We start from the raw sequence: 27,952 nt of genomic DNA, 5'->3' as shown, positions 1-27,952 counted from the left end.
GACTAACAGACCTACCTGCGTGCACTGACCTGTGGTGATGCACCCATGAGCGGTGCAGACACGTGACTGCTTTGCTCTTTGAGCTGCGTGGCATTCCACTGACATGAGCGCACTGCCCCGGACTTCCCTCCTTCCTGCGCACCAGCCTTTGGATGGGGTAGTTCATGGGGTACTTCGTGTGCCAGGAAAAACTGCCACCTTGACTTGGGCCAAAAAAATAAGAGGGCTCGCTGGTGCCCTCGGTGCAGGCCCTCTGCCTCTGGTGTCTCAGCCATTGCCCAACATACAGGGAGCTGGGCGACGACTGTCACCCACATAGATGCCACAGCTGTGCCAGGGGAAATGACTGTTGCCACCACTCCTGCCAGTTTTGAATCCATTTGCAAATTCACTTCAGCATGTGACACGGACATGTGTATACGTACTTCTGGTTGCTTTGTGTTTCCTATGTAGGCTGGTGTTTGAATTCTTCTGAATTGGTGGTGACAATTCCAGCCACGGGGCTTCTGGACAGCAGGGGCAGGGCAACCAGTGCAGCCGCGGGCCTGCAGGCGAGCCCTCACCTCCTGGTCAGGGGGGGGACCCGGAGCAGCTGGAGATCCACCACCACACACAGGCAGGCCTCGCCGGGGCAGCTGACACCATGTTGTGAACGTGTCCGCGCACACGGCCGTTTGCCTTTTGTTCCTTTCGTTTTTGTGAAGCACGCGGACATACATTCTTTTTTCTAAGGTATTAAGGCAACTGGGAAACCTGGATAGCGAATACTTGACTGAAGACTATTTTAGGTGTGTGACGATGGTATGTGATAAGGTTCTGGAAGAGTTTTTTTAGCCCAGCTAGTGCGGCTCAGTGGCCGAGTGTTGACCTATGAACCAGGAGGTCTCTGTTCAATTTGGTTGCAGGCTCGATCCCCAGTGGGGGCGGCGGCAGGAGGCAGTCAATATATTTTTTATAAAGAAATCTCTTTTAGATTCTGCGTATTTGCTGCCTAAGAATGAAACCCCTGGGACCTGCACTAACGGGCAGGGGCACAGACAGCAGAGGCGCAGTCTTCGGAGCCGGAGGGCTGGACATGAGGGTTCCCACTCTCCCTCGTGGTGAAGTCCCGTGACAACCTTCATGGTCGTACAGGCTCATTTTTTAAAAACCATGAACTTTCGCCCGAGGCCCCAGCGGTAATAGGGCCACATCAATTCTACCCCCATAACAGGTACACATGAAGGTAAAAAATTCTCAGGGGACAAAAATACAAGACATGAAAATCTTTATTTCCAAAAAGTGAATGTATTTTTACATAAATCTACAACAGAGAATTCCAATGTAGAAAAAATACACTATATTCAGGATACGGTGCTCCGCACACACCCCTCCTCCCGGGGGCAAACCAACACCAGAACCAACAAAACAAGGAGCGAACTCTCCCGGGAACCGCCAGCCAAGTCCCCGCAGCCTCCGCTCTCCTATCAGGACACTGAGCGGGGGCGCCCGAGCGATGCGCCCTCTCCCTGTGGCCGTTTGTCCCAAAGACAGACAAGCCACGAGCACATCCACTTCCAAGGACGGTCTGTGGCAGCCGCCGCCCGAGGTGCCCTCAGGGCTGTCACCCTCCCCCAGTGCCACAGTGGCCACCAGGGGGTTACCAGGAGGCCTGTGAGGGTGGCCCCCACTTCCTCACAGCCCATCAACTCCAGGCCCTACAAGCTTCATCCACCACTTGGCACCGTCCCGAACCCCAGAACCAGGGCCAGGGCTCAGGAGAGCAGGGGCTGAGGCCCAGGCTGTGGATGGATGTCAGCTGTCTGCTCAACCAGCCCCGGTGGGTCCGCACCTCCCTCACGCCTCCACCGAAGGTCTCAGTGCTGCAGACTGGGTTCGAACCCAGGGGGCCCTTGCTACATGCAGGGGTCCCCAGGAGCCAGCCACTGCCACAAACTGCCCCGCAGTCCTGCCCTCACGCCCACCGCTGCCCAGGCTCGGCCGGCCGGGAGGGCCAGACAGGCGGATGCCACCCTGCTCCCTGCCGCCAAGGACTCCAAGAAACCTGCCGGTCCTTAGGCCGGCAACAGAGGAGAGCCACCGGCTGGTCCCTCGGAGCAGAGCCTGCACCGGGAACTGAGGTTCCGGGGCCTCCTGCACCCCAGCCGCCCGAGAGCCATCTGTAACGTTCAGCAGGACGTTTCAGGGCCGGGCTCCGTCTCAACTAGGCCCTCCCAGAGAGCTCGTCCCCGCCCCGTGCAGTGTTCAGTGCAGGGCCCCGTCCTGGCTTTGACCAAGTCCGTGCATGTGCCAACAGCAGGGAGAGGAGCTGCCAGGGCCCGCCTGCTTCCTGCCTGCGGCGCGGCGTGCTGTGTGGACACCACACACCAGCACCGGGCGCCTGAGCACGAGGGTTCACAGACACGGCCTCACAGGGTCTGGGTTCCAGACAACCACACGGGAACCACTACAGGCAGGGCCGGCGGCAGCGGGACCGGGTCGGGCAGTGCCTGCTGCCAGCCAGGACCTGCGGAGCCGGGCAGAGAGCCGAGGCGACTGGTCACAGCGCTGGCACGGGCAATAAAACATCAAAAACAGTACAGAACGCTTACTGGGAAAACACCGCGACAAACTCAACTTCACCTCACCTTCTGTCATAAAAAATGAAAAGTTTTGTTGACGGAACACAATAGACTAGGAACTCTTCCCAGTGAGAGGAATCGGCAATGTCACCTCTAGAACTTTCTGGTGGGAACTCTCCCCCTTGGCCTAATGGTCCTCAGAGGGGTCCAGGCCCCGCCCTGACCCCCAGCCTGGATCAGGGGAACCCCAGGCTCCGCCCTGCCCATCGGGTCATCGCGGCCGCGGGCGGGCCTAGCAGTCGCTCTTCCAGAGCTTGATGGTCTTGTCGTTCTCCAGCGCGGCCGAGGCGATGATGTTCTCCGTCGGATGGCACGCCGTCGAGATCACCACGTCTGCAAACGAGAGACGGTCCACGCCCTGCACAGGGACCGGCAACAGCCCCAGGGCCGCTCCCCGCCCAGCGCTGACCCCAGATCCACAGCCTGTCCCTGCAACAGCCTCGGGCACCTGGGCGGGGAGCCTGCAAGGCAGCGCCTGAGCGCCAGGCCGCCTGCAAGGGGACGACAGGCTTGACTGAGGGGGACCAGGCGCTGCGGGCAGAGGCCACACCAGGCTGGGTCACAGGTGGTCTCTGCCTGGACAACACCCTCAGTGGGGCCGAGCCCACGCCCACCCTCCCCCCACCCTCCCGCCACCGCCTGGCTAAGCCCTCAGGGCTGCTGTCACAGAAGGCAAGTCCGTGCCATCACAGCAGCGGGCACCAGACTCGGCAGCTCGATGGCCTGGATTTACAAAGGCTGAAACCCTGAACTTGACCTTCCCCCCTACCCTCGGGAGCAGCGCGTCCGCCCTGGCTGCCCCCGAAGAGTGCCGCGCCCCAGGGAGAGCAGGCCACATCGGTGCCCCTCCGCCTCTGGGGTTAGGCCATGTGGGGGTGCTGCTGCTTCTCAGGGGACACACCACTCTCTACTGACTATAGAAGGTGGGGGTGGGGGGGGACAGGCAGCTGGGGCAGGGGCAGCCCGAATGCTGAGGAGCCAGTGAGGGGGTGGAGGGGCCCCCGAGTACTAGGGAACAGGCCTGCCTGGAGGTCAGAGCCCTAGGAGCAGGGCCTGCAATGGACAGCGGCGTCCTCACTCCCGGGACACCCTGGGCACGGGCCAGCGCACAGGCTGCCTGCACGGAGGAGCCACAGAGCCGCATGGACTCGAGGCCAGGCAGCCGAGGGGAAGAGGCGGAAGCCAGGACCCGGCGCTGGCCAGCCACTCCCCAATAGGCAGCGTCCCCCGGGCCAAGCACTACACCCGCCTCGCTGCGGGCAGGGCCTGGCCAGCTCACCTGTGTGGCCCTGCAGCTTCTGCACAATCTCCTTGGTCTGCAGGTTCCAAATGTACACCAGGTTGTCTTCTGAGCCGGACACGATCCACTGGGCAGACAGGGACGAGGTGAGGGGAGTCTCCCACAGCCCCGGAACTCACCCCTCCCTCCCGCACCGAGTGCTGTCCTCACCCCCCTCCCGCGCGCCACCCAGAAACAGCCACACACGGGGGCATCTGGGGTGTAAATGTTTTCGTCAGTTACCACTTCAGAGGTTTTGTGTCGCTTCCATTTCAGCTGAATGTCACATCTCCTCAGTCCCACTCCCCTGGACTGAGGCAGCATGGCCTGGGGCCCGGCTCTGGGCGGCCCGGCTCTGGGCAGCATGGCCCGCTAGGCGACCACTCAGCTGCCCGCCCGTGCCCACCGCTCCTGGGAGCCGTGCCAGGTCCGACTTACGGGGCCGGCAGGTTCAGGAGCACCCGAGTCATGACAGCCCCTGTCTGAGTGACGGCCACAACTCCGCAGCGTGTGGCTGTTTTCCGTTTTTTGTGTATGGTTTTGTGCACAGGGGCCTCTCAGGATGGCCCTGGGAAGGACGGCGAGAACTCACCTTGCCCCCCGTCACGGAGAAGTTGGCAAATATGCAGTACTTCTCGTTCTTGTGCCCAGTGTACGTCTTCAGGCACTGAAAAGACACGTGCGGTCAGAGGCCCGCATCCCTGCCTCCGACAATTCCCCGAATGCTGGGTGCGCGCCCTTTAAGGCCAGCCCAACGTCATTGTGAAAAACACTCAAATGCCACAGCACAAACCCACGTGGTCAGAGCTGCCGTGCCAGCTGCAAACACCCACGTCTTGGAGAAATTTGCACCAAACCAACTCAATGAACATGGCTCTCTGAGTCCCCCCAGCTCCAGGTCCCGCTCAGCTCAGCCATCACCCAGAACCCCACCCGGCCTCCATACACCCGGCCCGGCGGGTCGCCTCTGCTGCTTACCTTCCCTTTGCTGTAGTCCCAGAGTTTCAGGGTGCTGGAAGGAAAGAGGGGGTTACACACACTCCCCGGCTGCTGTCACTGCGCCCTCTGCAGGCTGGAACCCCCAGGCGCAGGTGCAGGTGCCAGCAGTGCACGGAGCCCCGGGATTTGAGGACACCCCAGAGCACAGCACGAGAACCCCAAATATTTAGCTCAAAGACATTTTGAAAGAAAGCTGCTGGCTGCTCCCACACCACTGGGTGGTCACCTCATGCCTGCTGGAGGGACATGGGGGGCCTAGTTCCAGAAACATCCCAACCAGACTTGAGCACAGCACCCACCTCCTGGAGCAGAAAGGCCCCCACAAGGGGGGCTCAGCAAGGCACCCCACCCCCAGCCCCCAACGCAGACTCAGCAAAGCCCGTGCCAAAGGCGCTCCCGGGGAGGGCGACCAGGGGCTGCCGGGGAACCTGCTCCCAGGCGCGTGTCGGGGGAAATGGCGCAGGGCCAGACGCAGCTCGGCGGTCCCCCAGCCCTGCAGCGGGGAGGCCCGCCCCGGGGAGGAAGCTGGGGGTGGCGGGAGCACTCACTTGTCCAAGGTCGCCGCCAGGATGTACTTGCCGTTCGGGGAGAACTTCACGAAGGACACTGGCGGGTTGTCGTCGTCTGCGGGAAACGGGGGCTGAGGGGGGGCTCGGGCCAGGGGCGGGAGGAAGCACCCCTCGCTGCCAGGACCCTCAGGTGAGGCCGCTGCCACCAGTGCCAACACCGCCGCCCCGTGTGCCCCCGGGAGAGCCTGCTCGTGCCTGTCCAGCCCACGGGCCCCTGTGGGGCCATCACCCTGACACGAGGGCTGGGGAGCACAGGGCTGCAGCAGTGCAGACTCGGGTTGCCAGCCCCCCACGGGCAGTGAGCCATCCAGCATCAGCTTCCTCCCGTGAAACATCCACACGCCCAGCCAGGCGGGGTGTCAGGACGACGCAAACCATTTGGGTGAATGCTCTCAGGTGTCTTCCGTGACAGTTTTGCAAAAGATTTGTAAGTTCCTCTAGAAAAATACCACTGCACCCACACCACTGCGTCTGACCCCCGGCAGCCCTGGGCCGCGGCAGGAGCCACCGAGGGCTCAGCATCACCCGGCAGCGCAGGGGTCAGCACTCCCAGAGACCCCACAGGAGGGGCCTCTCCGCCACGTGAGTGCTGTGCTCCCCGGCCAGGGTGAGAGGAGCGGGAGCAGGGGCGGCTGGCGTCCCGAGCGCCAGGGGAGTGGCATTACCACTTTGGAGAACCCGAGCCTGGCTGCCGGGCACCTGGGGCCTATGCCGCTCGCTGGTCCAAGACACTGGAAAGGCACGGGGAAGGCGTGAGGCTGCCAGCCCCTGGGTCCCGGGGCCCCGCCAGGAGGCAGGTGGGTAACACCGGCGAGATGAGGGGCACCGACAGCCCCAACCCAGCCCCTGAGCACAGCCTCAGCGGGACTGTGTGCTCCAGTCCAGAAGGTTCTACCTCCTAGACCTCGGCTGAGAAACGGGACTGGGAACCGCTACCCGCCTTCCCCAGGCTCCGGGGTGCTGCTGGCCTTTTGCTGGTTAACCTCTCGGGCCTCAGTTTCCCGCCCGCTGCGGGGTGGCCGAGCTGATCAAAGGCTAACATAACTGGTTAACAGAGAGCAGAAGAGCGGCACCGGGCCGCCCGGGAGACGCCGTGTCCGACTGCGGGATGTCGGACTGCGCGATGTCGCTGTGGGAAGTAAGGACGCCCCTGTCCTGGTCCGTTTTGCTCAGTGTCAGAGCGTCGGCCCAAGGACCAAAGGGTCACTGGCTCGATTCTGGGTCAGGGCACAGGCCCGGGTTGCGGGCTTGAGCCCGTCAGGGCCATACAGGAGGCAGCCGATCGATGATTCTCTCATCACTGATGTTTCTCTCTCCCCCTCTCCCTTCCTCTCTGAAATCAATAAAAATACCTAGCTTTTAAATCAATGGAAAAATATTCTCGGGTGAAGATTAACAAAACAAAAAAAGTGAGGCCCTCCCAGGGGCCATGACCCAGCTTGAATGGGTCTTAGGCGTCTGACACCAGCGCACAGAACAGCCCCTGCGAGGACCTAGGAGCCGGGAGCCTCAGGGACCAGCCCTGCAGGCGGGGGGCGAGCTGGGCGGCCTGAGCCGCCCCCCAGCCTCCCCTCCCCCCACCCCACCCCCACATGCTTCCATGGCAGCCTGAGGAAGGAGCTTAGGGGCGCACAACCCCGTGGCCATCCCCTCCACGTGGCTGCCGGCTGCACGGGCTCCCCGGATTCCCTTCCCAGAGCCTTCCCAGGCCCGAGGCCCATGGTGCCCTGCTCACAGGCACAGCAGGCCTGCAGCCCGCCACGGCACCCACCAGCCAGCCCAGGCCAAGTCTTCCCACTCCAGGACACCCTGGCCCAGAGCGCATCCCTCCTCTAATGCCGCTTGCAGTGACCTCAGGGCCTCTGCTCCGGGCTAGTCCACGCCCCTCCTCTGAGCACGCCGGGAGGCCAAGGCGCCCCTGGAAGGACTAGGAAGAGGCCCCGAGGCCGAAGGCAGCCAGGGCCTGCCGGGCACAGGCAGAGGGCTCAGGCTGTCAGAGGACAGGTGGCGCAGCCCGGTGAGGCGGGCAGGAGCGGTGTGCGATGGGAGGGCGGCAGAGGAGGGAAATCCTCCCAGAGGAGCAGATGCAGGACAGAGAAGGGGCTCCCAGAACCTCAGAAGGTGAGGGCGGGCGCGATGGAGAAGAGCCCTGCCCCCCAGGGCCCGCGCGGCGCTCACCGATCAGCGTCTTCAGGCACTGGCCAGAGGCGGTGTCCCAGATCCGGCTGCAAAGCAGAACGAGGTGTGAAGAAGCAAGTCACAGCAGGTGGCCTGCGAGCGGTTCTCAATCACACAGCTTTAGAGGGAATGCGCTTCCCCGCGCGGTCCGCTCACGCAGCCGCTGAAGCTTCCCTCGCACGGTCCAGGGACCAGAAGGGGCGCTGCGCACGCCACGGACCCGTGTGCTCTAGCTCCTCTTCCACAGCAGCGACCACAGGGCGACCGCCAAGGAGCAGCGGCTGGCCCGCCGCCCCACAGCGGGGCCTCCCGCACAGGCACCCGGGCTGGCCCACCCAGCCCTCCCGCTCTGGCACCATCCACGCGCACGCTCCTGCCAGCACCGAGGGCATCACTGCCTCCCTCCCCGGTGGACGTCCATCTTTAAGTCCCACGGGCCTCCATGTCCCGCTGGACACCCTTCCCCACCCCTCCTGTCAGGCCTGCAGTGGCCACTCTGTGACGTGTTTCTGGAAGAGGACGAAGGGTCAGAGGGTTTTAACCCCAAACTGACAGCCTCCTCCCAACACCCAGACGCGCTACGCCGCGGCCCCCCAAACCCGCCCTGATGCTCACTGAGTTCATCTAAACCAGCCGTCGCCAACCGGTGGTCCGTGAGGTCAGCGACCACTGACCGAAGCCACATGTGCATCCTCCCTCCTGTGCCTCCACCCTGCACACAGGCTTCACGCCCCCAAGCTCCACGACCACGATCCCCGAGACTGCACCGACGGTCTGCCGCCGCCCTCTGCCGCCTGCGGTGGGGTGTCCGGAGTCACCGCTCAGGACTGACAGCCTCGTGGACGCCAGGCAGGCTGGCTCCGACTCACCGTCAGCCGGGCCTTCCCCGCCCAAAGCCCGGGTGCCTGGCCGTCCATGTCAGTGTCCACAGGGACTCAGTCTGGCCCAGGCCTCGCGGGGAGGCACCCTCCCGCCACACACACCTGCCAGGCCCCCCGCCCCCCGAGGCTGTACTGGGTGTCCACCCGTCCGCAGCCCTCGCTGCTCCGGAGGGCAGAGCCCGCCGGCTTCCCGCTGCTGCCACCCGAGGGCCACGACTCACAAGCACATGTCACCAAGGGGAGGGAGCACCTCCACTCACCAGAGCCCGTCGTAGCTGCTGGACACGATCAAGGACCCGTCGCGGTTGAAGTGAACCTGCGGGGAGGGGGAGAAAGACTTGACGCCAGCAACACGGGCTTCTTCCTGCAGCCCCAGCGAGTGCGGGACCAGCCTCTGGTGCTGCCCGTGCTGGCTCCTAGGCCGCCCGCCCCGCCAGCGGGGAGAGGGCCGCTTTCCCCTGGGGCCTCTCAAGCGAGTTTCATGGAGGAGGAGCCACAGAAAGACCAGCCTGCAGTCCGCCTGGAGGAGGGAATCGCTTACTAGGAAACGGACTGAAAGTAAACCCATGGCCACAGGAGCCCATTCCTGAGGGCCTGTCCTGTCCAGGGATCCGGCCTCTAGTCGTCACTGTCGCCCACTCACACCCCAGTGAAGGCAGCCTGACCCAACGTAGCCAAAAATGACTTCCCTTGACGTTGCTTTACAAAAGCAAAAACAACCAGGGGGGAAACCCCCCGATTCAGTGGCCGCCTAAGAATGGACGCTGGTGGCTTCTCACCCAGGTGCCCGCCCACGGCCATCCGAGCGCCAGTCCCTGCCACCGCACCACTGCTCCAGGCCCCGGACAGGGACACCACACCCGGGGCTGCCTGAGCAGCCTGGCGCTGCAGAGGGCACAGGAAGGAGACCCAGGCGGCCCCAGGCTGACGGCGGTCCGGCCCCCAATGACCTGATCTGAAAGTCTAGCTCTGCTGGGGGAGGCGACACACCTTCCCACAAATACCTTCCAACCAGACAGGTCCCTTTCCTGTAACGGATTCACCTCTGGGGTTTTCCTCCTTTGCCCCAACTGAATCTCAGTGCCACAGGGTCACAATGTCCGAGGGAGCGTTCACACGCATGCCTATTCTTTCTGTAGAGTCCTGAGCCGCCGTTACCCAGGATAAGCCTTCTTACAACAAGTACCACCTTTTAAGAGGCTGTCTTCCTTCCTGCTCCGGACCGCTCCCGGGTGAGATGGAGGCGCAGGGCAGCCCCGGGGCCACGCTCTCAATGGAGCCATCAACCCTGTGTGCAGTGTGACTGCACTGCTGCGCACACGCTGGCCCCTGCAGGACCGCAGGGCTCGGGCCCCACGGAGCAGGATGGGCGCTCTGGGCCCACCCCCCACCTCTCTCACCACAACCGGGGATTCTCACCGCAACTGGGCCGTCGCCCCCGCCCCCAACCACCACCCACCACTCAGAGCTACTGGCTCCACTCTAAACTCACACTGTACCCTGGTCACACTTCCCAGGACTGAACGCCCCGACCGGAAGGTTCCGTCTGGGGACACCACTCCCCCACGCTACAGCCACCTGCCCTTCCACGGACTGAGATTCTACACGGTCACCATCCACACTGCAGGTGTCGATGGAGACTGGAGCTCCCAGGTCAGCGGGACTTACGGCGGAGACGGGGTCCGAGTGTGCAGGCAGGGTCTTGAGGCACTTCCCCGTCTTCACATCCCATATCCTCACGCTCTCATCGAACTGCAGACAAAGGAGAGATCCAGGCCACTCACAGGGAGGACAGGAGCGGACAGACCTTCGGACCCAAACTGCCCCCAGCCCCCCCCCCCCCCCCCCCCGCCCGGAAGAGGCCAGCACACTTACAGAGCCTGAGACAATGAGGTTGGACTGCGGGTTGAAGTTACAGCAAAAGACATAATTACTGTGTCCCTTCAGGGTTTTCAGACACTTTCCCTACAATGAAATATTGACAGACTATCATTCCAGCGACTGACGGCGGGGCCAAGCTGACCGATGCACACCTGGGAAGCACGCCTGGGAGAGCCAGGCCGCCAGGCCCCGGCTGCCCCCCCCCCTCCACTCACACGCTTCCCCAGGAGAGACCCCAAGTCTGGCTTACCGAGCTCACATCCCATATCTTTAGGGTTTTGTCATCTGAGGCAGAAACAAGGAGGTTAGAATCTGAGGACCAGGCCACATCGGATATTCCCTGGGGAGGAAAGACAGAGGGTCACCCCCTTGAGGGACAAAACACAGTGAATCTGCAGAAGCCAAATCCGCCCTCCCATCCGACTGGACACACAGCCCTCGTCCCTCTCCACGACCGCAGCCAGCGCTGAGCACAGGAGACCCTGCCCGGCCAAGGACAAGCACGCTCTCGGCGGCTCTGCAGGCCTCACCGTGGGCAGAAACTCGTCCGGGACGCAGGAGTATTTGCTTAAAAAAGCAAGAGGTGGCAGCTCTGGCCCGTGGCTCAGTGGTTAGTGTCAGCTCTCACACCAAAGGGTTGCGGGTTCAATTCCTGGTCGAGGGCAGGCCCCTGAGTTGTGGGATGTCTTTCTCTCTCTCCTAAGCCCCATGGGCCCTTCTTTTGCCTCTGTAACTTGTTCCCTGAGCCCATGTGAACCAGTGGGCTCACTCTTTCTACCTTGGTGACTTTTCTAAATAAACTTCCACTTGTATTTGAAAAAACGAGCAGATGCAAACAACTACCAAAAAGAACCTGGCGGGGCCCCACCAATGTGGCTCAGGGGTGAGCGTTGATCCATGAACCAAGTGACTCCCGGTCAGGACACACCCGGGTTCTAGCTCCATCCCCAAGCGGGGTGTGCAGGAGGCAGCCGATCTTTCTCTCTCTATCCCTCTCCCCCAAAGCAATAAAAAACATATTTAAATAATAAAAAGAATTCGGGGGGAAACTCAACATAACTCCACAGGCCTGAGAGAGGGGCCCCACCCACGTGATGGCTGGAGCTACGCTGTCCAGCAGCCACCGCAGTGTGCAGGGCCGATACCTACCAGCTTGTGACCAGATATAGTTTTCTCGAATTTCCCATCATAGGCGCCCCAAATTTTAATGAGCTTGTCTGCAGCTGAAAGAAAGGAGTAACAAAGAGCCAGTCATCCACAGTCCCGAATCTGGGTTTCCCACCTGAGCCCCCTGGAACAGTGTGAGGGACCCTGAGGAGTGCCACCCACACGGAACAGGCGACACTCTCCACGGCGCGGCCACTGCCCACCGCCATGCAGAGTGGCAGTGGGCACAATTTCAACGGGGAATGGATTCTTCCAGGTAAACGCGGAAGCACCGGCGCAGGGGGGTGTCGGAAAGCAAGTCCCCTTCTCCCCGCCCCACACACACCGGTTTCTCCCAGCCACCAAGGCCCCGCTGATACCTACACGAACTCGCCAGCCACTCCCCGTTCGGGCTGAACTTCACAGAGGACACGGCTTTCGTGTGGCCGGCCAGGGTGAACTTCAGAGCATAGTTCGGCTTCACAGGTGTCGGCTGGTGAAGAAACAGCACTCGTCAGCGGCAAGTACCCACCATCAGGCCAACCGTCAGTCTGGATTCGATTCCCAAAACTGAATGTCAAGCTCAGACCTCTGGCTTGAGCTCCACGCCACGTGGCTACCAGAGCTGTCTGCATGTCCCCTCAACCTGAACAAGCAGCCTGAGCTCTTACTTCTGCAGCCCTCACCTCAGTGCCTCGGCTCCAGCACCCTAATCCCACCCACCCAGACCACCAGCACCCACCTGTGCCAACCGGGAGGGCACCCGCCCGCCGGCCCGCATGCAGCCCCAAGCCAACCGGAAGGCTGCTCCCGGCGAAAGGTCTGCAGGGGTCTGCACCTGCCCAGGCATCAGAACTGCAGCCCAGGAGGGGGGCTGCAGAACAGCGCTGCCTGGGCCCTGGACTCTCACAGGAGGACTGAGCAGCTGTGTTGTTGCTAAGGCCCCGCCCCAGGGGACGGGTCTGGAAACCGCCAGTCACAGAGCACCATCGGCAGCAGCTCTCGGGCGGGGAGAACACCCTGATGGACCTGCAATGCCATTCCCAAGCACCTTGCAGCCCGTGCCCCCTGCAGTTCCCCAGGAGCCGCGGGGACTTGCCTTGCTCTGCGTGGCCGACGACGAGGGGGTGGGCTGCGCTCGGGCAGCCTCTGCCTCCGGCTTCTTCTCCTCCGTTGCCATGGCTCCGAGGCCCACCGGGCAGCAGGGCGATGCAGGCGGATGGGTTCACAGCTCCACACAGAGCACTCAGCGCAGGAAGAACTCTGGGCTACCGCAGCCTACAGTGGGGGACCTAGGCCAACAAGCAAACCATATTTTAAAAGGCAATTTCCAGGAAAAAGGATAAAAACCATTGGAACACCTTACAGAGCCTGGATCTGCTGCTCCAAATGGAGGCGCCTGTTACCCTAACTCCCTAACGCTCTCAGAGGCTGCCAGAGCACCGAGCCCCCTCAGCTGTGATCAAAGGCCCCTCCTTCAAGGCTGCTCCCTATTGTTACCTGCGGCCCGCAGGAATGTGGGAATGCAGCCCCGCCCGCCCAGTAAACACAACCTCTTCTTCAAAGGGCCCTGCAAGTTATAAACCACTGAAGGCTGCTTGTCAGGGAACCAGCCGGTTACGGGAGGCTGCGCTTCGGCTGCACACACATGCACCCGGGGATGCAATAGCTGAGCCCCGCCTGCAAACCCAAGGGCTCCCCCGGCCCTGCCTGCTGTGCCACCGTCTGCATGAGGCTGGCGCTGCGGGAGGGAAAGCCTGGCGCTGCGGGAGGGAAAGCCTGGCTCCATTAGGTCTCACCACGACCATGGGAACTGCCCTCCCAGAAGCACGCCGACAGGGGGCTCGGAGGGGAGCCACCAGAGTGTTCTTGTAAGCACCATGGCCATCCAACTCCCGGAAGCTGGAATCACCACCGGGAGTTTGCACTGAGTTCTTGCTTGGAGCTTAAAACTGAAGTGTGCACAGTGAAGCGAAATGGAAGCCATCAGAAAAAGAGCAGGTCTCAGGCTTCATCCACGAGGGTTGGTAATTACAACGCAGCACAGCTGAGCAGAGCACCCGCGGCCACGCTGGCCACCTGCGGCGAGGGGCCCACTGCACCGCGTGGGGGAGGGGAGGGATGGGGGGCGGTCCTGCCGGGGAAACGTGCTGGCACTCAGCTGCGGTGGGCAAAGGCTACTTGGGCTGGACCAGTCCCGGGAGGGAGGAGCAAGGACCAGGGCTAGAAAGTCCCTTCCGGAGAGCCAGCCCCGGGGATGCCCGACCACACGGGGCTGAGGCCAGTGTGGCTCCCGGGGCGCCGGAGCCCCGAACCCGCGGAGACAGGAGAGGAGAAAGGAGCGCTCCAGGGGCCAGAACAGCGCGTTTTAGCATAAAAAGTGAGGCCCAGCAGGAGGTGCGGCTTGGCCAGGCAAACCCGCCGCCCTCAGGTGAGCACAGAAGGGATGCCCAACCCTCCCCGCGGCCCAATCCGCTCGCACCTGGGGCGGGCCAAGCATCCGCGCACAAACCCAGCTGGGCTTCCAGCCGGCCCCACGTTTCTCCCTAAGGGGGGGCGGGGGGGGAGAAGCGCGGCATTTTTGGCATTTTTAAACCCTGGGTGGTTCCTGGGGCCACTGGGAAGCCGGCTGGGGACTGGCCCCTGGGAAAGGGGACACCAACGGCCGCTGGCGCTGGTCCCCCGGGCACCCTACCTGCCCCCAGGTGCTCCCTAACCTCCTGCGGCCAAGCCCCGACCCGAGTGCTTCCAGCTGCAGGAAACAGGCAGGCTCCTGAGCTGCAGGGCAGGGGCCAGGCCCACGGGCGAGGGGGCACAGGAGGCAACCTGGCGACCCAGTGGCCAGCCCCGCGGGAACAGCGCTCCCCGCACCGGCGCCCGCGCGCGGGCCGCCTCACCTACCGTCCCGCGGCCCGGCCCGCCCGGGAGGCAGCGTCCAGCGCCGGGCCCGCCAAAGGGTCCGTGAACGGACCCGGGTGGGAGGGAAAGCGACCGGGAAGGCGCGCCTTTCACATAACCCGGGCGGCCCCGGCGGACCGAACCGGAAGGGGTCGCCGGCTCGGGGCCCGCCGCGGGGGCCTCCCCTTCCGACAGCGAACCCCACCGAACCTGGGCCCGGGGCTCTCGGGGAGACGGGGCCTGGCCGCCTCGGGCTGAGGCCGAGCAGCAGGTCGCGGTGCGGGCGCGCCCGCAGCGGATGGCAGACGGGGTGCGCGCCCGTCCAGGCCCGGGGCGCTCGTGGGGTGGGTTTCTTGGAGGCGCCGTGCTGACGGGAGGACCTGCTGGCTGGCTGCGGGCTTGTCACTAGGCCCATGGACAGCGGCCGCCCGGTGAGCGCCGGAGGTCCCGGGAGCCGCTGGGGGCCCGTGGGGGGAGGGGACGGGACCTCCGCGGCGAGGCTCCGGTGAGGAGAGGGGCCCCGCGATCGGCGGGAAGAGGGGCGCAGGCCGGGTACCCGGAAGGCGAGGCGGCATGGGCGCGCGGGGCGTCTGCATCGAGGGGCCCGGCGCGCGGGACCGGGCTGAGGCCGGGCCCGCCGGAACACGTGCGGCGGCGGCGGTTTGGGGTGCAACGGCGTCAGTCCCCCGCGCGTGCCCGCAGCCCAGTCGCCCCCCACTTACCTGCGGGGCCGCGGCGGGAGGGAGCGGGCAGAGCGCCCCGAGAGTCGCGTCGGCCGCCGTCTGGGCGGGAGCCGGGCCGAGCAGCACTAGGCGGCGCGGAGCCGGCGGTGCGCGTGCGCGAAGGGCCGCAGCAGCGTCGGGGCGGGGCGAGCGCACAAAGCCGGCCTCTCGGAGGGGCGCTACGGGGAGCGGCGAGGGCCAGAATGCCTTGGGCAGGCCCTACGCCTTAAAGGAACAGTACATAGTGCGCGCTTCCTGCTTAAAAGCCTTAACCCATAGGTAACCGGTTGCAGGCCGTTCTCCTGCGCTTTCTAGAAACTGAAGTATTAAAACACTACCGCAGGGAGAGATTAAAAATGGCGGCAGAGTAGGAGGATGCTGCATGGACATGCTCCCAGGAACAAGCTGGAATTACAACTGAAATACAGAAAGGCTTCCTGAATAATCAATGAAAACTCACAGGAGAGAACCCTGATACCAAAGACCGAAGGTGGAGACAGCATAGAGACTGGTAGGAGGGGCAGAGGTGCGAAAGGGCGGGCCAGGCACCAACAGATGGCAAATGAAGTCCCGGAGAGATATCTCAGCAGTTGGGGGGGGGGGGGGGTACTCTGGGATCTAATCCCAAAGCTGAGCTCCCCAGCAGAGAGCACCAAGCTGAGGAGGGTACCCACATACCATCTAGCTGTGAAAAGCAGCTTTTGGGGTGCTGTCTGCCAGGGAGTGGCAGCTGAAAGTTCGGGCACCCTCTTAAAAGGGCCAAGGCACAAACATTCCCTGTGGCGCCACCCGCCTGGTGCTCTGGCAGAGGGAGGGTGAAGTGGTCTGGAGCTGTGAGAGCAGAACCCAGGATGACAGACTCGGGGGACAGAGCTCAGAGGGCAGACACCCCAGTTTCCTGGGCTGAGTCATTCCCGCTCACAGCAGAGGACTTCTTCCCCAAGTAGACATCTGCCTTGCCTGGGGGAAGACAGTCCACACACCCTATTGGGAAACACCTTGCCCTGAGGCCACTTAAGAGATTAAAAGTAACAATTAGCCTCCAGGCAGAGGCACCTGCCTCACCCTGTTGGAAAAACCCACCGCCCCTGAGGACGATGGCCTGGGGGCAACTCAAGTCAGAATCCGATTAGTCTAGGGCAGTGGTTCCCGGCCTTGGCTGCACCTGGGAATCACCTGGGAATCTTTTCTGAATCCTGATTTCTGGGCCTCATCCTCCGGAAATTCTGTTTCTTTGTTACTCATGTTGTGGCCCCACCCCCTAACAAAGAGGCAGGGTTTCCCGAGGGTGAGGCCCAGAAGTTAGGATTTGAGGAGGAATCCCAGGTGATTCTAGGGTGAGACCAAGGCTGAGAACCACTGGTCTAGGTGGTATCTGGAGGCTTTGAGTCTATTGCCTGACCCAGTTACAGTGGGGCCTTGACTTACGAGTGTCCCGACTAACGAGTTTTTTGAGATACCAGCTGTCTCTTGGGCGATTTTTTGCATTGAGTTGATAGAGTGATTTGAGTTAACGAGCTCCTTAACGCGCTCGGTCTCGGAACGAATTAAACTCGTAAGTAAGTCAAGGCCCCACTGTAGTCAGAAACAGCCTTTAACACCGTCCTGCACTAGAGATGGAGAGGTGTAGAGAGGATCCACCTAAAACATAGTCACAAACCCGAACAGCCAGCCAAAATGAGGAAACAAAGAAACAACCCCCAGATGATAGAACTAGGGAATTCTTCAGAAGAAGAGATAAAGGAAGCAGAGAAGAAATTTTTCTGAACAGAGTTCAGAGTAATGATGTTAAAAATGCTCAACAGTATGAAAAAAGATACGGCAACTATGAAAAAAGAACAGCCTGAGATAAAGAATGACATAACACAAATAAGAACACATTGGAAGGAATACGCAGCAGAGAGGAGAAGCTGAGGACTGAATCAGTGAATTAGAAGACGGAGTTGAAAATATCACTCAATTAGAGAACCAAAAAGAAGAAACAAGTAAAAAAAAAAAAAAAACAGGAGGACAGCTTACAGGAGCTGTGGGACGATGTGAAACGTAACAATATTAGAGTAGGTGTGCCAGACGAGGCAGAAAGGAATAGAGAAGTTGTTTGAAGCGATAATGGTGGAAAACTTCCCTAACCTGGTAAAGGAAAAAGTTACACAAGTTCAGGAGGCACAGAGAACCCCAAACAAGGAGAACCCAAACAGACCCACGCCCAGACACATCATAATTAAAATGCCCAAAATTAAAGACAAAGAGAGAATCTTAAAGGCAGGAAGAGGAAAGAAAACTGTTACCTGCAAAGGAGCTCCCATAAGGCTGACACCTGATTTCTCATCAGATACTCTACAGGCCAGAAGGGAATGGCATGAAGTACTCAAAGTAATGGAAAGCAAGGATCTGAGACCAAGATTACTATATCCAGCAAGGCTATCATTCAAAATAGATGGTCAAATAAAAAGCTTCCTAGACACACACACACAAAAAAAAGCTAAAGGAGTTCATCATCACCAAGCCAGCATTACAAGAAATGCTATAGGGATTGCTGAGAAGAAGAAATGGAGAGAGAAACCTCGCCATACAGAACTAAAATGGCTCTAAATAAGCACCTCTCAATAATAACCCTAAATGTAAATGTTTTAAATGCTCTAATCAAAAGGTGTAGGGTAGCTGATGGATAAAAAAACATGACCCAACTATGTGCTGTCCACAACAGATCCACCTCAAAACAAAAGACACACACAGGATGAAAGTGAAGGGATAGGAAAACATTTTCCATGCAAATGGAAAAGAAAAATAAAGCTGGAGCAGCATTACTCATATCTGACAAAATAGATGTTAAAAGCATCATGCTAAGCCAGCGGTTCTCAACCTGTGGGTCGCGACCCCTTTGGGAGTCGAACGACCCTTTCACAGGGGTCGCCTAAGACCATCAGAAAACACATATATAATTACATATTGTTTTTGTGATTAATCACTATGCTTTAATTATGTTCAATTTGTAACAATGAAAATACATCCTGCATATTAGATACATAACAGTAGCAAAATTGCAGTTATGAAGTAGCAACGAAAATAATGTTATGGTTGGGGGTCACCACAACATGAGGAACGATATTGAAGGGTCGCGGCATTAGGAAGGTTGAGAACCACTGTGCTAAGGGAAATAAGCAAGTCAGAGAAAGATAAATACCACATGATCTCACTCATTTGTGAAATATAATGAACAACATAAACTGATGAACAAAAATAGGGCCAGAGGGAAAAAATATTCCAGAATACAGTGGGGCCTTGACTTACGAGTTTAATTCGTTCCGTGACGGAGCTCGTCACTCAAATACTCGTATGTCAAATCATTAAAGTGAACGAGTGAGACGCGTGATGCTGGGCTGATGTGGTGTCGTTCACTGTGACGTTCGCTGCGCCAACTAGCGGTGGGGTATCTGAAGCTGGCTCGTAACCTGAATTTTAGCTCGCAACTCAAAGCAAACAATCGGCCAAGAGACAGCTCGTATCTGTAAAAACTCATTAGTCGGGACACTCGCAAGTCAAGGCCCCACTGTATAATAGAAGTAATCCTATTATTTGCAGATTTTTAATATTTTCTATAACTTTTGTGACATCTACTACGCTAGTACAGTTATGGTAGTATTATTATACTAAAATCCTTTTATTCTTGAAATATTAATGATTATTGCATGTAACATTATATGTAAGATCACTTTTCCTGAATAATTGGTGTCTATTGCATGTAACATCATCATATTTAAAATAGTTTTTCTTGAGATATTGTTTATTGCATGTAACTTTATTATATTTAAGATAATTTATCTTGAAATATTAAGGTTTATTGCATGAAACATTATTATTTTTAAAATCGTTTTTCTTGAAATAAAAAAACTGGGGGGGGGGAAAGACAGTACCGCAGGGCGCCAGGGTCCTGAGCTGCCCCGGGAGCGGCAGAGCTCGGCCGGGAGGCGAGGGCTGGCGGCCCGGCGGCCCCGCTGCGCTCCGGGCCCCCCTCGGCCGCGCGCTCAGGCGGCAGCTGACCGCCCAGGGCCTCCGCGGGGTCTCCGCGAACGCTCGGGGCGCCGGGACGCCGGGACCCTTACCTCCCCGCTTTGCAGCTTAGACCGCGAGCTCCCAGGGCTACCGCCCGCCGGCTCCGCGCCGCCAGCGCTCCCGCGTCCCGCCTGAGCCCCCACCAAGCGGAGCCGATGGGAGGGAGCGGGCTGCGCCGTCTGCAGGTGACGTCTCCGGTACCATCACCTGCGGTGACACGCGGGAAGGGGGGGGCTCAGAGGCTGGGAGGACGGGAGCCCCGAGTCCGGTGCATTCGCCCCCCACGGCGGCGCCCTCCGCTCCCCACGTGGCTCAGCGTCCTGGAGGGGGTCATGGCCCCGGCTCCGCGCCCCAGCCCAGCCCTGTCATCTCAGAATGACAGGCAGCCTGTCATTTACCGACTGAACCGGAGCACGACCAGGACCGGGACGCGGTGCCCGTGCCGGTGCCGGTGCCGACAGGAGGCCGGGGCGTTTGAGATGGAAAGGCCCCGGGAAGGGAGCGGCGCGGTTGCCATAGACACCGGTCCGGAAGGCGGGCAGCCGGTGTGGGCGCCCCTCCCAGGGCTCTCCGTGCCCGGAGGCCTCCACTCACGCTTCTACCCCCGTGGGGGCGAGGCAGCGGCTGCAGAGGGGCACCTGAGCGGCTCGGGAGGGAGAAGGGCACTCCGGCCACTGCCGGCCCCCGCCGCCTCCCCACGGGCCTCGGAGGCGCAGCCCCAACCGGTCACACCCTCCTTGACGGCTCAGCTGGCTTCCCTGGCCCTCGGTCCAAATGCAAACTCAGCCGCGGGAGTTTACCAGACCCACCTCCTCCTCTCACCTCGTGCCCCCCCAAACTGTGCCCGCCCCCCACCCCCCGCCCCCCCCCCTCCCAGCGCCAACTCCAGACCAGGGCCCTGACCCCCGAGCTCAGAACTCAAGCCAGGTTCCCCATCAATTGGTCAATTGGTTTCTCCTCCCTCCTCCGGAAGACAAACTTCCAGGGAGCCCCGCGGCCGGGCTCAGTGGGTGAGCGTCAGCCTGTGAACCAGGAGGTCGCAGTTCGACCCCAGGTCAGGGCCCAGGCCCGGGTTGCAGGCTCCATTCCCCGTGGGGGGCGTTCAGGACGCAGCTGATCCATGATTCTCTCTCACCGCTGATGTTTCTCACTTTCTCTCCCTTCCTCTCTGAAATCAATAAAATATATATAGCCGAAACCGGTTTGGCTCAGTGGATAGAGCGTCGGCCTGCGGACCGAAAGGTCCCAGGTTCGATTCCGGTCAAGGGCATGTACCTGGGTTGCAGGCATATCCCCAGTAGGAGATGTGCAGGAAGCAGCTGATCGATGTTTCTCTCTCATCGATGTTTCTAACTCTCTATCTTTCTCCCTTCCTCTCTGTAAAAAATCAATAAAATATATTTTAAAAAATAAAATAAATAAATAAATATTTATTTATTTATTTATTTATTTAAAGAATCAGTCAATGAATACATGAATAAGTGGAATAACAAACCGATGTTTCTCCAAAAAAATAAAGAACATTGCGGTCTCATAGGACTGGAAGCTTCTGAGCAGCCGTATCTAGTCACAGGGCCGGTGGAGGGCTTTCACGGGGTGGCAGAGGAGCAGACCATGTGGCAGAGACTGGGATGCCCCCCACACACACCCAACGCAGGCAGCAAGCTGGGCGGGAGCACTGGCCCTTTAACGGCCCAGCCCCGAGGTTGGATTCCGATGGCAGTTGATGAGGGAGCATCATGGGTCCCAGGGACGCAGGGGATGTGCAGGACCCAGGCCTTGCAGGAGCTGCTGGCCCGGTCCCCCTGCGGGACAGCCGCCCCCCGACTCCACCTCCATTCCCAGGGGCTGCTGATGCTGCCTGGAGAGCCTGAGGCTCCCGCCCCCCCAGGTCAGTGGGGTGGGGGGGGCGTTCCTTCTCCCTGGTGACTGGTGTGGGAAACCTATGTCCCCACTTTCCTCCACGCCTCCTCACTGTCTATGCGATGGGCATGTTGCCCACCATCCCTGGCCCAGTGGGCCTTCAGCTAACCCGAGTCCATTGGCCACTCCAACCCTGGCATCCAGACCGCCATTTCTAGCCCTGACTGCGCCAGCCTTCACTGGGGCCTCGGTGACCTGGGACAGAAAGAGCAGGTGACAGGAGGAAGCTTGACTCTTGGCCGGATTCTCTCCTTCCAGGGCCTTTGCCCAGGGTGTGCCCTCCCCCATGGACCCATCCCTTCCTCCCTCCTTCCTCTCGCCCCTAGTGAGCACCCCAGCCCGTTTCCCTGCATCCCCTCCCCCTGATGCCGCCCTCTCTACAGCGATCCCTTAGGCTGCCCCCCTAGGGTGACCGACAGCTCAGCTGGCTTAGGACTGTCTCATTTGCAAACTCAGCCCAGCTGGTGTGGCTTAGTGGTTGAACCTGGAGGTCACACTTCGATTCCCGGTCAGAGCACATGCAGGGTTGCGGGTTCCATCCCTAGTGGGGGGCGTTCAGGAGGCAGCCAATCCGTGATTCTCGTCATTGATGTTTCTATCCCTCTCCCTTCTTCTCTGAATTCAATGAAAATATATTTTTTTAAAAAGAAAGAAAACTGCCCTGACCGGTTTGGCTCAGTGGATAGAGCGTCGGCCTGTGGACTCAAGGGTCCCGGTTCGATTCTGGTCAAGGGCATGTACCTGGGTTGCAGGCTCATCCCCAGTAGGGAGTGTGCAGGAGGCAGCTAATCAATGTTTCTCTCTCATTGATGTTTCTAACTCTCTATCCCTCTCCCTTCCTCTCTGTAAAAAAATCAATAAAATATATATATTTTTTTTAAAAAGAAAGAAAGCTGAAAGACCCTGTCCCGGCAATCCCTCAGCCCAGGGAAGTGGAGATCGAACTTTCCCTTCCTCAAGATCCCCAGGCTCAGCCCTAGGCTGCCCGCCCCACACCCCCACCCCCACCCCCCGCTTCTCTGCGCCCTTCCCATCCCTGGGAGCACCCTGACCCTCACTTGTCCACCTCCCTCCCTCCTGTGGGTTCATGGGAGTGGCGACAGCCAACCAGGCCGCAGAGCCTGCTGGGAGGGGCACACAGTCGGTGCCTAATAAAGAACCCCCCAACGAATGAATCCTGGAATGTTAGCTGCCACTTCCTGTTGGGTCTACTCTAAGCCTATCCTAATTTGCTTCAAAGGCCCCACAACTAAGTCTGTCTGCCCTCCGCCCGCCCCCCCACCTCCAGGCCCAGGGTCCCAGGGCGGCCCCTCCAGGCTGTGCAGGCTGTTGGGCTGGGGCCAGCGGGCGGGTCTGAGAGCAGGAATCCCTGGAATGCGGCTCCGGCTCCCAGCCAGGTCCCACTGTTCCGTCTGCAGGGGCCTGGGCTTAATCCCTGGGTTAGAGCGCAGTCCTGACAAGCTAGTGAGGAAGACGGGCCCCTGGGCTGGCAGGTGGAAATCAGAGGCCCAAAATGCCGGGGATTTTGTTCAAAGCCTTTAGGCTTTTTGGGGGGGTGCAGCAGGGGTTCCTGGGGGCACCCTTAAGGAGTATAAATTCCGCTGCTAGTGTCCCACCTGTTCCCCTGTCACCTCAAACCACTGCCAGTTGTCCTGGCTAGCACCCCGCAGCTGCTCTTCCTGGCCCCCCCCACCCCCGTAGCCTTTCCACGCCGAGGGCTGTACACACCAGCTCCCTAAATCCCAGACACTGGTAAGACATTCCCATTTTCAGAGATGAGGGACATGGCGGCCCAGAGAGCCTCAGTGACTTACCCCAGGCCACACAGCCAGGCAAGGACAGGGCTGGGCGTGACCCTGCGCTATGGGCCTCCACACAGGTGAGCAGACGCCGTGGCCACATTTCCACAGTGACTGTGATCACAGCGCCCCGCAGCCTGCCTCCTGCCCACGGCTCACAGGGGTCCCCACACCCCCCACCCACGCAGCCGGCTCCTCCCCTCCCGCTGCGGCCTGTGGGCCTGGGCTTTGGGTCTTTTCTGACTTTCAGGGCTATGGATTGCAGGGTTGTTTCTGTGGGCGAAGCTCCAGGAGTGCCCGGACTGGCTCAGGAGGCTGGAGCGTTGGGCTGGGGGTACAGGCCAGCGTGCCAGCCTGGGGGCACCCCTCACCTGGCACTGGAGGGGAGTCCGTGCGGCTGAGGAAGGGCGCCCAGAGGCCACCACCCCAGCCCTCGCCTTTCTGGGTTCCCACGGCAGGAGAGTTCCCTAACAGAGGAGCAACTGGCCCAAAATAGAACAGCTGATGCAGCGAACCAGGGGCCAAAGTCCCAGGCGTGGGCCCCGGGCGCCTGGGAGGCCAGCTGCAGGCCGGCTCCCCCCCTCCCTGCTCCCCTCCCCTGCCTTCCCTCCCTCCACCCTCCCAGGTCTGTGAACCCCCTGGAAGCTGCTGAGGGCCCAGTGTCTGCAGGGAATGTGGTCCCGGCTTCTCCGCGGCTGGGGCGGCCTGGGCTGGCTGGCAGCTGTCACCTCCTGGGACCCAGACCCTGGAGGACAGAACCGGGGGCTGAGCGCCCCCCCCCCCCCCCGCCACGTCCAGCCCCAGCCCGCAGGCCGGCACCGGCTCCCGCAGGCAGGGCAGGTGCTGCCCACCGCGGGCCTGCTCTGGGCAGAGGGGCAGGGGTGAAGGGCAGATGGCTCTGGATAGTTCTAATCCCAGACATGGGTTCCCCCTCAGTCTCAGGGGCTCCTGTTCAAGCTGTCGGGGACCAAAGGGGGAGGGACTAGGAAAGCAGGAGGTTGTGTGAAGCAGCCCAGCCTGTGGGTGAGCACTGACCTATGAACCAGGAGGTCAGGGTTCGAGGTCCTGTGTCTCTCTCACATCGATGCTTCTCTCTCTCTCTCCTCCCCTTTTCTCTCTCATTCTCTCTAAAAATCAATGGAAAAATATCCTCAGTGGGGATTTTAAAAATAATAATAATAATAATAATAATAATAATAATAGAAACAGTGGTTCCTAAACTTGAATGAGAGCTTGGCCTAGGTGCCCGTGGAGCACACAGACCCCCGAGCAGATCCCTCCCGGAGCCCTTCCCTCAAAACGCTGCCAAGGCCCCCGGGCTGCCCACAGTGTCAGGTATAGGATGGCATCACTGGACGGGGCAGAGCTGCCCATCCCTAGAGGCGCGTGAATCTGCTGGGACGGTCTGCGCCACCTGGTGAATGAGGCGCTGGGCCCTGGCCTCTGGAGGGCCACTCGTGGGCGCGTGGAGGGGTGCCATTGTGCAGCTCTGCTGCATGCGTTCTGCTGCGTGCTTCCTGCTGCGTGTGTTCTGCTGCATGCTTCCTGCTGCGTGCGTTTCTGCTGCATGCTTCCTGCTGCGTGCGTTCTGCTGCATGCTTCCTGCTGCGTGCTTCCTGCTGCGTGCTTCCTGCTGCGTGCGTTCTGCTGCATGCTTCCTGCTGCGTGCATTCTGCTGCGTGCTTCCTGCTGCGTGCGTTTCTGCTGCATGCTTCCTGCTGCGTGCGTTTCTGCTGCATGCTTCCTGCTGCGTGCTTCCTGCTGCGTGCGTTCTGCTGCATGCTTCCTGCTGCATGCGTCCTGCTGCGTGCGTTCTGCTGCATGCTTCCTGCTGCGTGTGTTTCTGCTGCATGCGTCCTGCTGCGTGCGTTCTGCTGCATGCTTCCTGCTGCGTGTGTTTCTGCTGCATGCGTCCTGCTGCGTGCTTCCTGCTGCATGCTTCCTGCTGCGTGCTTCCTGCTGCGTGCTTCCTGCTGCGTGCTTCCTGCTGCATGCTTCCTGCTGCGTGTTTCATTTGTGATCCTCTGTGCTTCCCAGCCCCAGCGTGGCAGCCCCGTGGCAGCTGGTGCTTCGTCTTGCCCGCTGTTGTACTTGCCGCGCCAGGAGGCAGGAGTGTAGGGCACCTCCCCCTCCGTCGCTACGTCCGGAGTGAAGGAGGGAACGCATGTCCTATCTTATGAACGAGAACTCACACCTCATCCCCCGCGACCATCCTCTGAGGCAGGTACTTATTGTGCCCACTTTACGGAGGAGCAGGTGGAGATTCTGGCCGGCTGCCCCCTGTCTTCTGGCCTCTGCGGCCACACTGATGCAGCGCGGCCACCCCGTGCTTTCAAGGACTTTACTGTTACTTTTGCGCAAATGACCGACTTTGGGGGCAGGAAAACCCCACCCCTCACTGGGGCCCCCCACACCTTTCTAAGACAACCACTTCGTAACTCAGACTTGGGCCTCTGCTTCCTCAAGCACACTCCTCCGCTCCCCTTCCGAAACGCAGGCTCCTGGAATGTATTTTTGCAGGTAAAACGTAAAACCCCATCTGGGTCCAAGCCGTGGCTCCGGCGGGCTGGCGGTTTCACCTCACTGCGCCTCCCTCGTCCTCTGTGAGTAGGTCTCCTAATCCCTCCCTCAGGGAATTGTGTGGAAACGCAGTGGGACTGTGTATGTACAGCTCCTGCCTCAGTGCCCGGCACCCAGCACGTGACCAGGAAGTGATTTATAATTAGAAGCCTCTGCTCCCCACCCCCAGAGTCTCTGTAGCTTAGACTTTGCTCCGTGGGGGCAGAAACTCCTTTTTTTCTCTAGTTCTGAGAGCTGATCAGTCTCCTGGGGAAGGACTCACAATAACTAAACTTTTACGAGACTGATGTATAACCTGTAAATACAGTAACATACCTGCTCTGGGCCTCCAGGGGCCTGCTGGATGAGGACTGCATGAGGAGTGCGGAGGCAGCTGAGGCCCCAGGCCCTGTCCTGAGCATGGGTTTAAGGCCAAGTGCCAGCTTTAAGGCATGGCTCTCAGGCCTCCTGCAGGGTCCTGTGGGGGGAGCAGGGCAGCTGCCTTGCTGGCTGCACTGAGGTTTGCAGACGGAGGCTGGAAGGTGGGGCAGGTGGGCAGAAGAGAACATGCATTCATTCGGCAAATATTTCCTGAGCACCCCGAGGTGCCAGACCTGCTGGCCCTGCGCATACAGAGCCTGGCCCTCACGGAGCTGCCACTCTGGAGGGGAGAAGCCAGTGAACAGGCCTTGTCAGTGAGAGCCCAAGGCAGAGCAGCAGCCAGGACCATGGGGGCCCCAGGCCCCACCTTTCCCACCAGCTTCCCCTCCCCCCCCTCCCCAAGCGAAGGATCAGGGCCTATTTTTGTCCCCCTTGACAGATGAGGAAACTGGGTTGGGGAGATTAAGTGGCCCAACCTCACGGTGTTGAAACTCCAAGAACTTGGGAAGGGAGAGACTAGTGGTTGGTGGGGACAGTCAGGGTCACCCAAGCCCCTTCCTAAGGCAGCTCTGATTCTCAAGGGGTCCCAGGGAGGTGCCCCACGCTGGGCCCAAGGAGGGGTGAGCCCTGGGCCAAGAGGCCCGAAGTAAGTGTCTGTCAGGTCGCTCCCCAGACTTCTCCAGCCGCAGGGAGGGCCACTGCACTAAGCCGCCTGGGCCACACCTGAGCGGGCAAGCCGGACAGGTGGGCACGGGAAAGGGAGAGGTGGGACCGGGGTCCTCCCTTGAGAGCCAGGTCCCCGGGGATGCCCAGGTACCTGCTATGCTCCCGGGGGGACTCCTCTGGGCAGCAGAGGCCCAAGGAGGGTCACCAGCATCCAGGGCATTCAGTCAGCAGCCTCGACAGCCTGGCTGGTCAGGGGCGGCTCTGCAAGGTCAAGACCAGGGGAGAGGCTTTGTTTTGGCCTCAGGGGGAAGGAGGTGGGGTGTTTTTAAGTGATTAAGTGGACCATCCTGTTGGCCAGAGTGCCCAGGCCCCGGGCGTCCAAGAGAATGAGACCCAGATGGCAGGATGGGGTCGAGACCTTGGGGATGAAACAGAAGTGGGGGTACCAAACCAGGGCTTGGAGAGGGACGCAACCAGGATGGTGGTTCTAAGGAACCAGCCTACAGACCCTCACCTTCCCGGACCTGTTCCCCTTGGAACCTAACAAGGCAAAGGTCTTCCCCAGCCGGGCCTACTCTGCAGCCTCAGGGGCCGCAGGGGCGGTGGCAGGCTGGGACAGTTCGGTTTGGGCCTCTCCTGCAGAGTTTCCCACATACTGGTTCCGTGACCCAAAGCAAGCCATTTCACCTCCCAGAGCCCAGCTTCCGCCCCTGTAAGCCTGGGCAGACGGCCTGTTAGAGGGGGTGTGGGTGCCCATCCCGTCTCTGGCGCTCATCGCTCATCGTAAAGACGCATGCATTGGGGCAGTGCAGCGCTTGCGCAACCTCGGATACACCCGGTGACCCGGGCTTGGCATGGGTCCAGCCCACGCTCGGAAACGCCACCTCGCAGTGGGCAGGGCCAGCGAGCGCTGAGGAAGATGTGCTGTTTCTGACGTTTTTATGGGGGGGGGGTCTAATATACACAACATGCAGCTACCTTAATTTATAGCTGGGTACCATGTACTTATGTATGCAGCCGAGTAATTACCACCTAAAACAAGATCCGAAAACGTGTCCACCAGCTGATCTTTCCAAATCACGGGAAAAGGGCCCGGGTCCTTGTTTTTATCTTTGGAGTCTGGAATCTCAGGCTAGGGACCTCAGATTCCATGCGTGCCCTCACTGGGCAGGTGGGGAAACTGAGGCTGAGGGAGAGGCCTCCTGGCAGAGGCGGGAACATCTCCTACGCCTCGCCAGTTCGGGTACTTGGGCTCCCCACCCCCCAGGCGTTGGGTGCACGAAAGACGGGTGGGGTGGGTAGGGAGAGGAGGTGGGCAGATGGGGGCGGGGCCGAGCGCAGCTCCTCCCCCGCGGGGGCCGCCCCTGCGCGCGCCCGCCGCCCCGCCTCGCCTCCCG

At 60.4% G+C, this 27,952-nt stretch overlaps 1 protein-coding gene across 1 annotated transcript; it reads right to left on the bottom strand.

Moving 5' to 3' along the window:
- Positions 1-1,250: 1,250 nt before the first annotated feature.
- Positions 1,251-19,510, bottom strand: WDR5 (WD repeat domain 5). The gene is made up of 14 exons (XM_081103328.1): positions 19,278-19,510; positions 12,654-12,846; positions 11,939-12,047; positions 11,558-11,631; positions 10,659-10,748; positions 10,403-10,492; positions 10,196-10,279; positions 8,788-8,843; positions 7,647-7,693; positions 5,448-5,523; positions 4,879-4,912; positions 4,493-4,567; positions 3,901-3,988; positions 1,251-2,954 (listed from the first exon to the last, which is right to left on the bottom strand). Exons 2-14 carry the CDS (start codon positions 12,732-12,734, stop codon positions 2,854-2,856), a joined length of 1,005 nt encoding a protein of 334 aa, XP_080959454.1. The 5' UTR covers positions 12,735-12,846; positions 19,278-19,510; the 3' UTR covers positions 1,251-2,853.
- Positions 19,511-27,952: the final 8,442 nt, after the last annotated feature.

This window comes from Myotis nattereri, assembly GCF_964212035.1.
Source record: "Myotis nattereri genome assembly, chromosome: 12".
Classification (NCBI taxonomy): domain Eukaryota; kingdom Metazoa; phylum Chordata; class Mammalia; order Chiroptera; family Vespertilionidae; genus Myotis; species Myotis nattereri.
The sequence above is the reverse complement of the archived record's forward strand: the minus strand, read 5'-3'. Positions and strand labels throughout refer to the sequence as shown.

Bases quoted from the DNA above. Each gene is read 5' to 3' on its own strand.
- WDR5 (XM_081103328.1), bottom strand. From the start codon at position 12,734: ATGGCAACGGAGGAGAAGAAGCCGGAGGCAGAGGCTGCCCGAGCGCAG. The intron at 10,493-10,658 runs GTAAGCCAGACT...ATTTCATTGTAG, and splicing joins AGATATGGGATGTGAGCTCG to GGAAAGTGTCTGAAAACCCT. The intron at 2,955-3,900 runs GTGAGCTGGCCA...TCTCGTTTGCAG, and splicing joins GAAGCTGCAGGGCCACACAG to ACGTGGTGATCTCGACGGCG.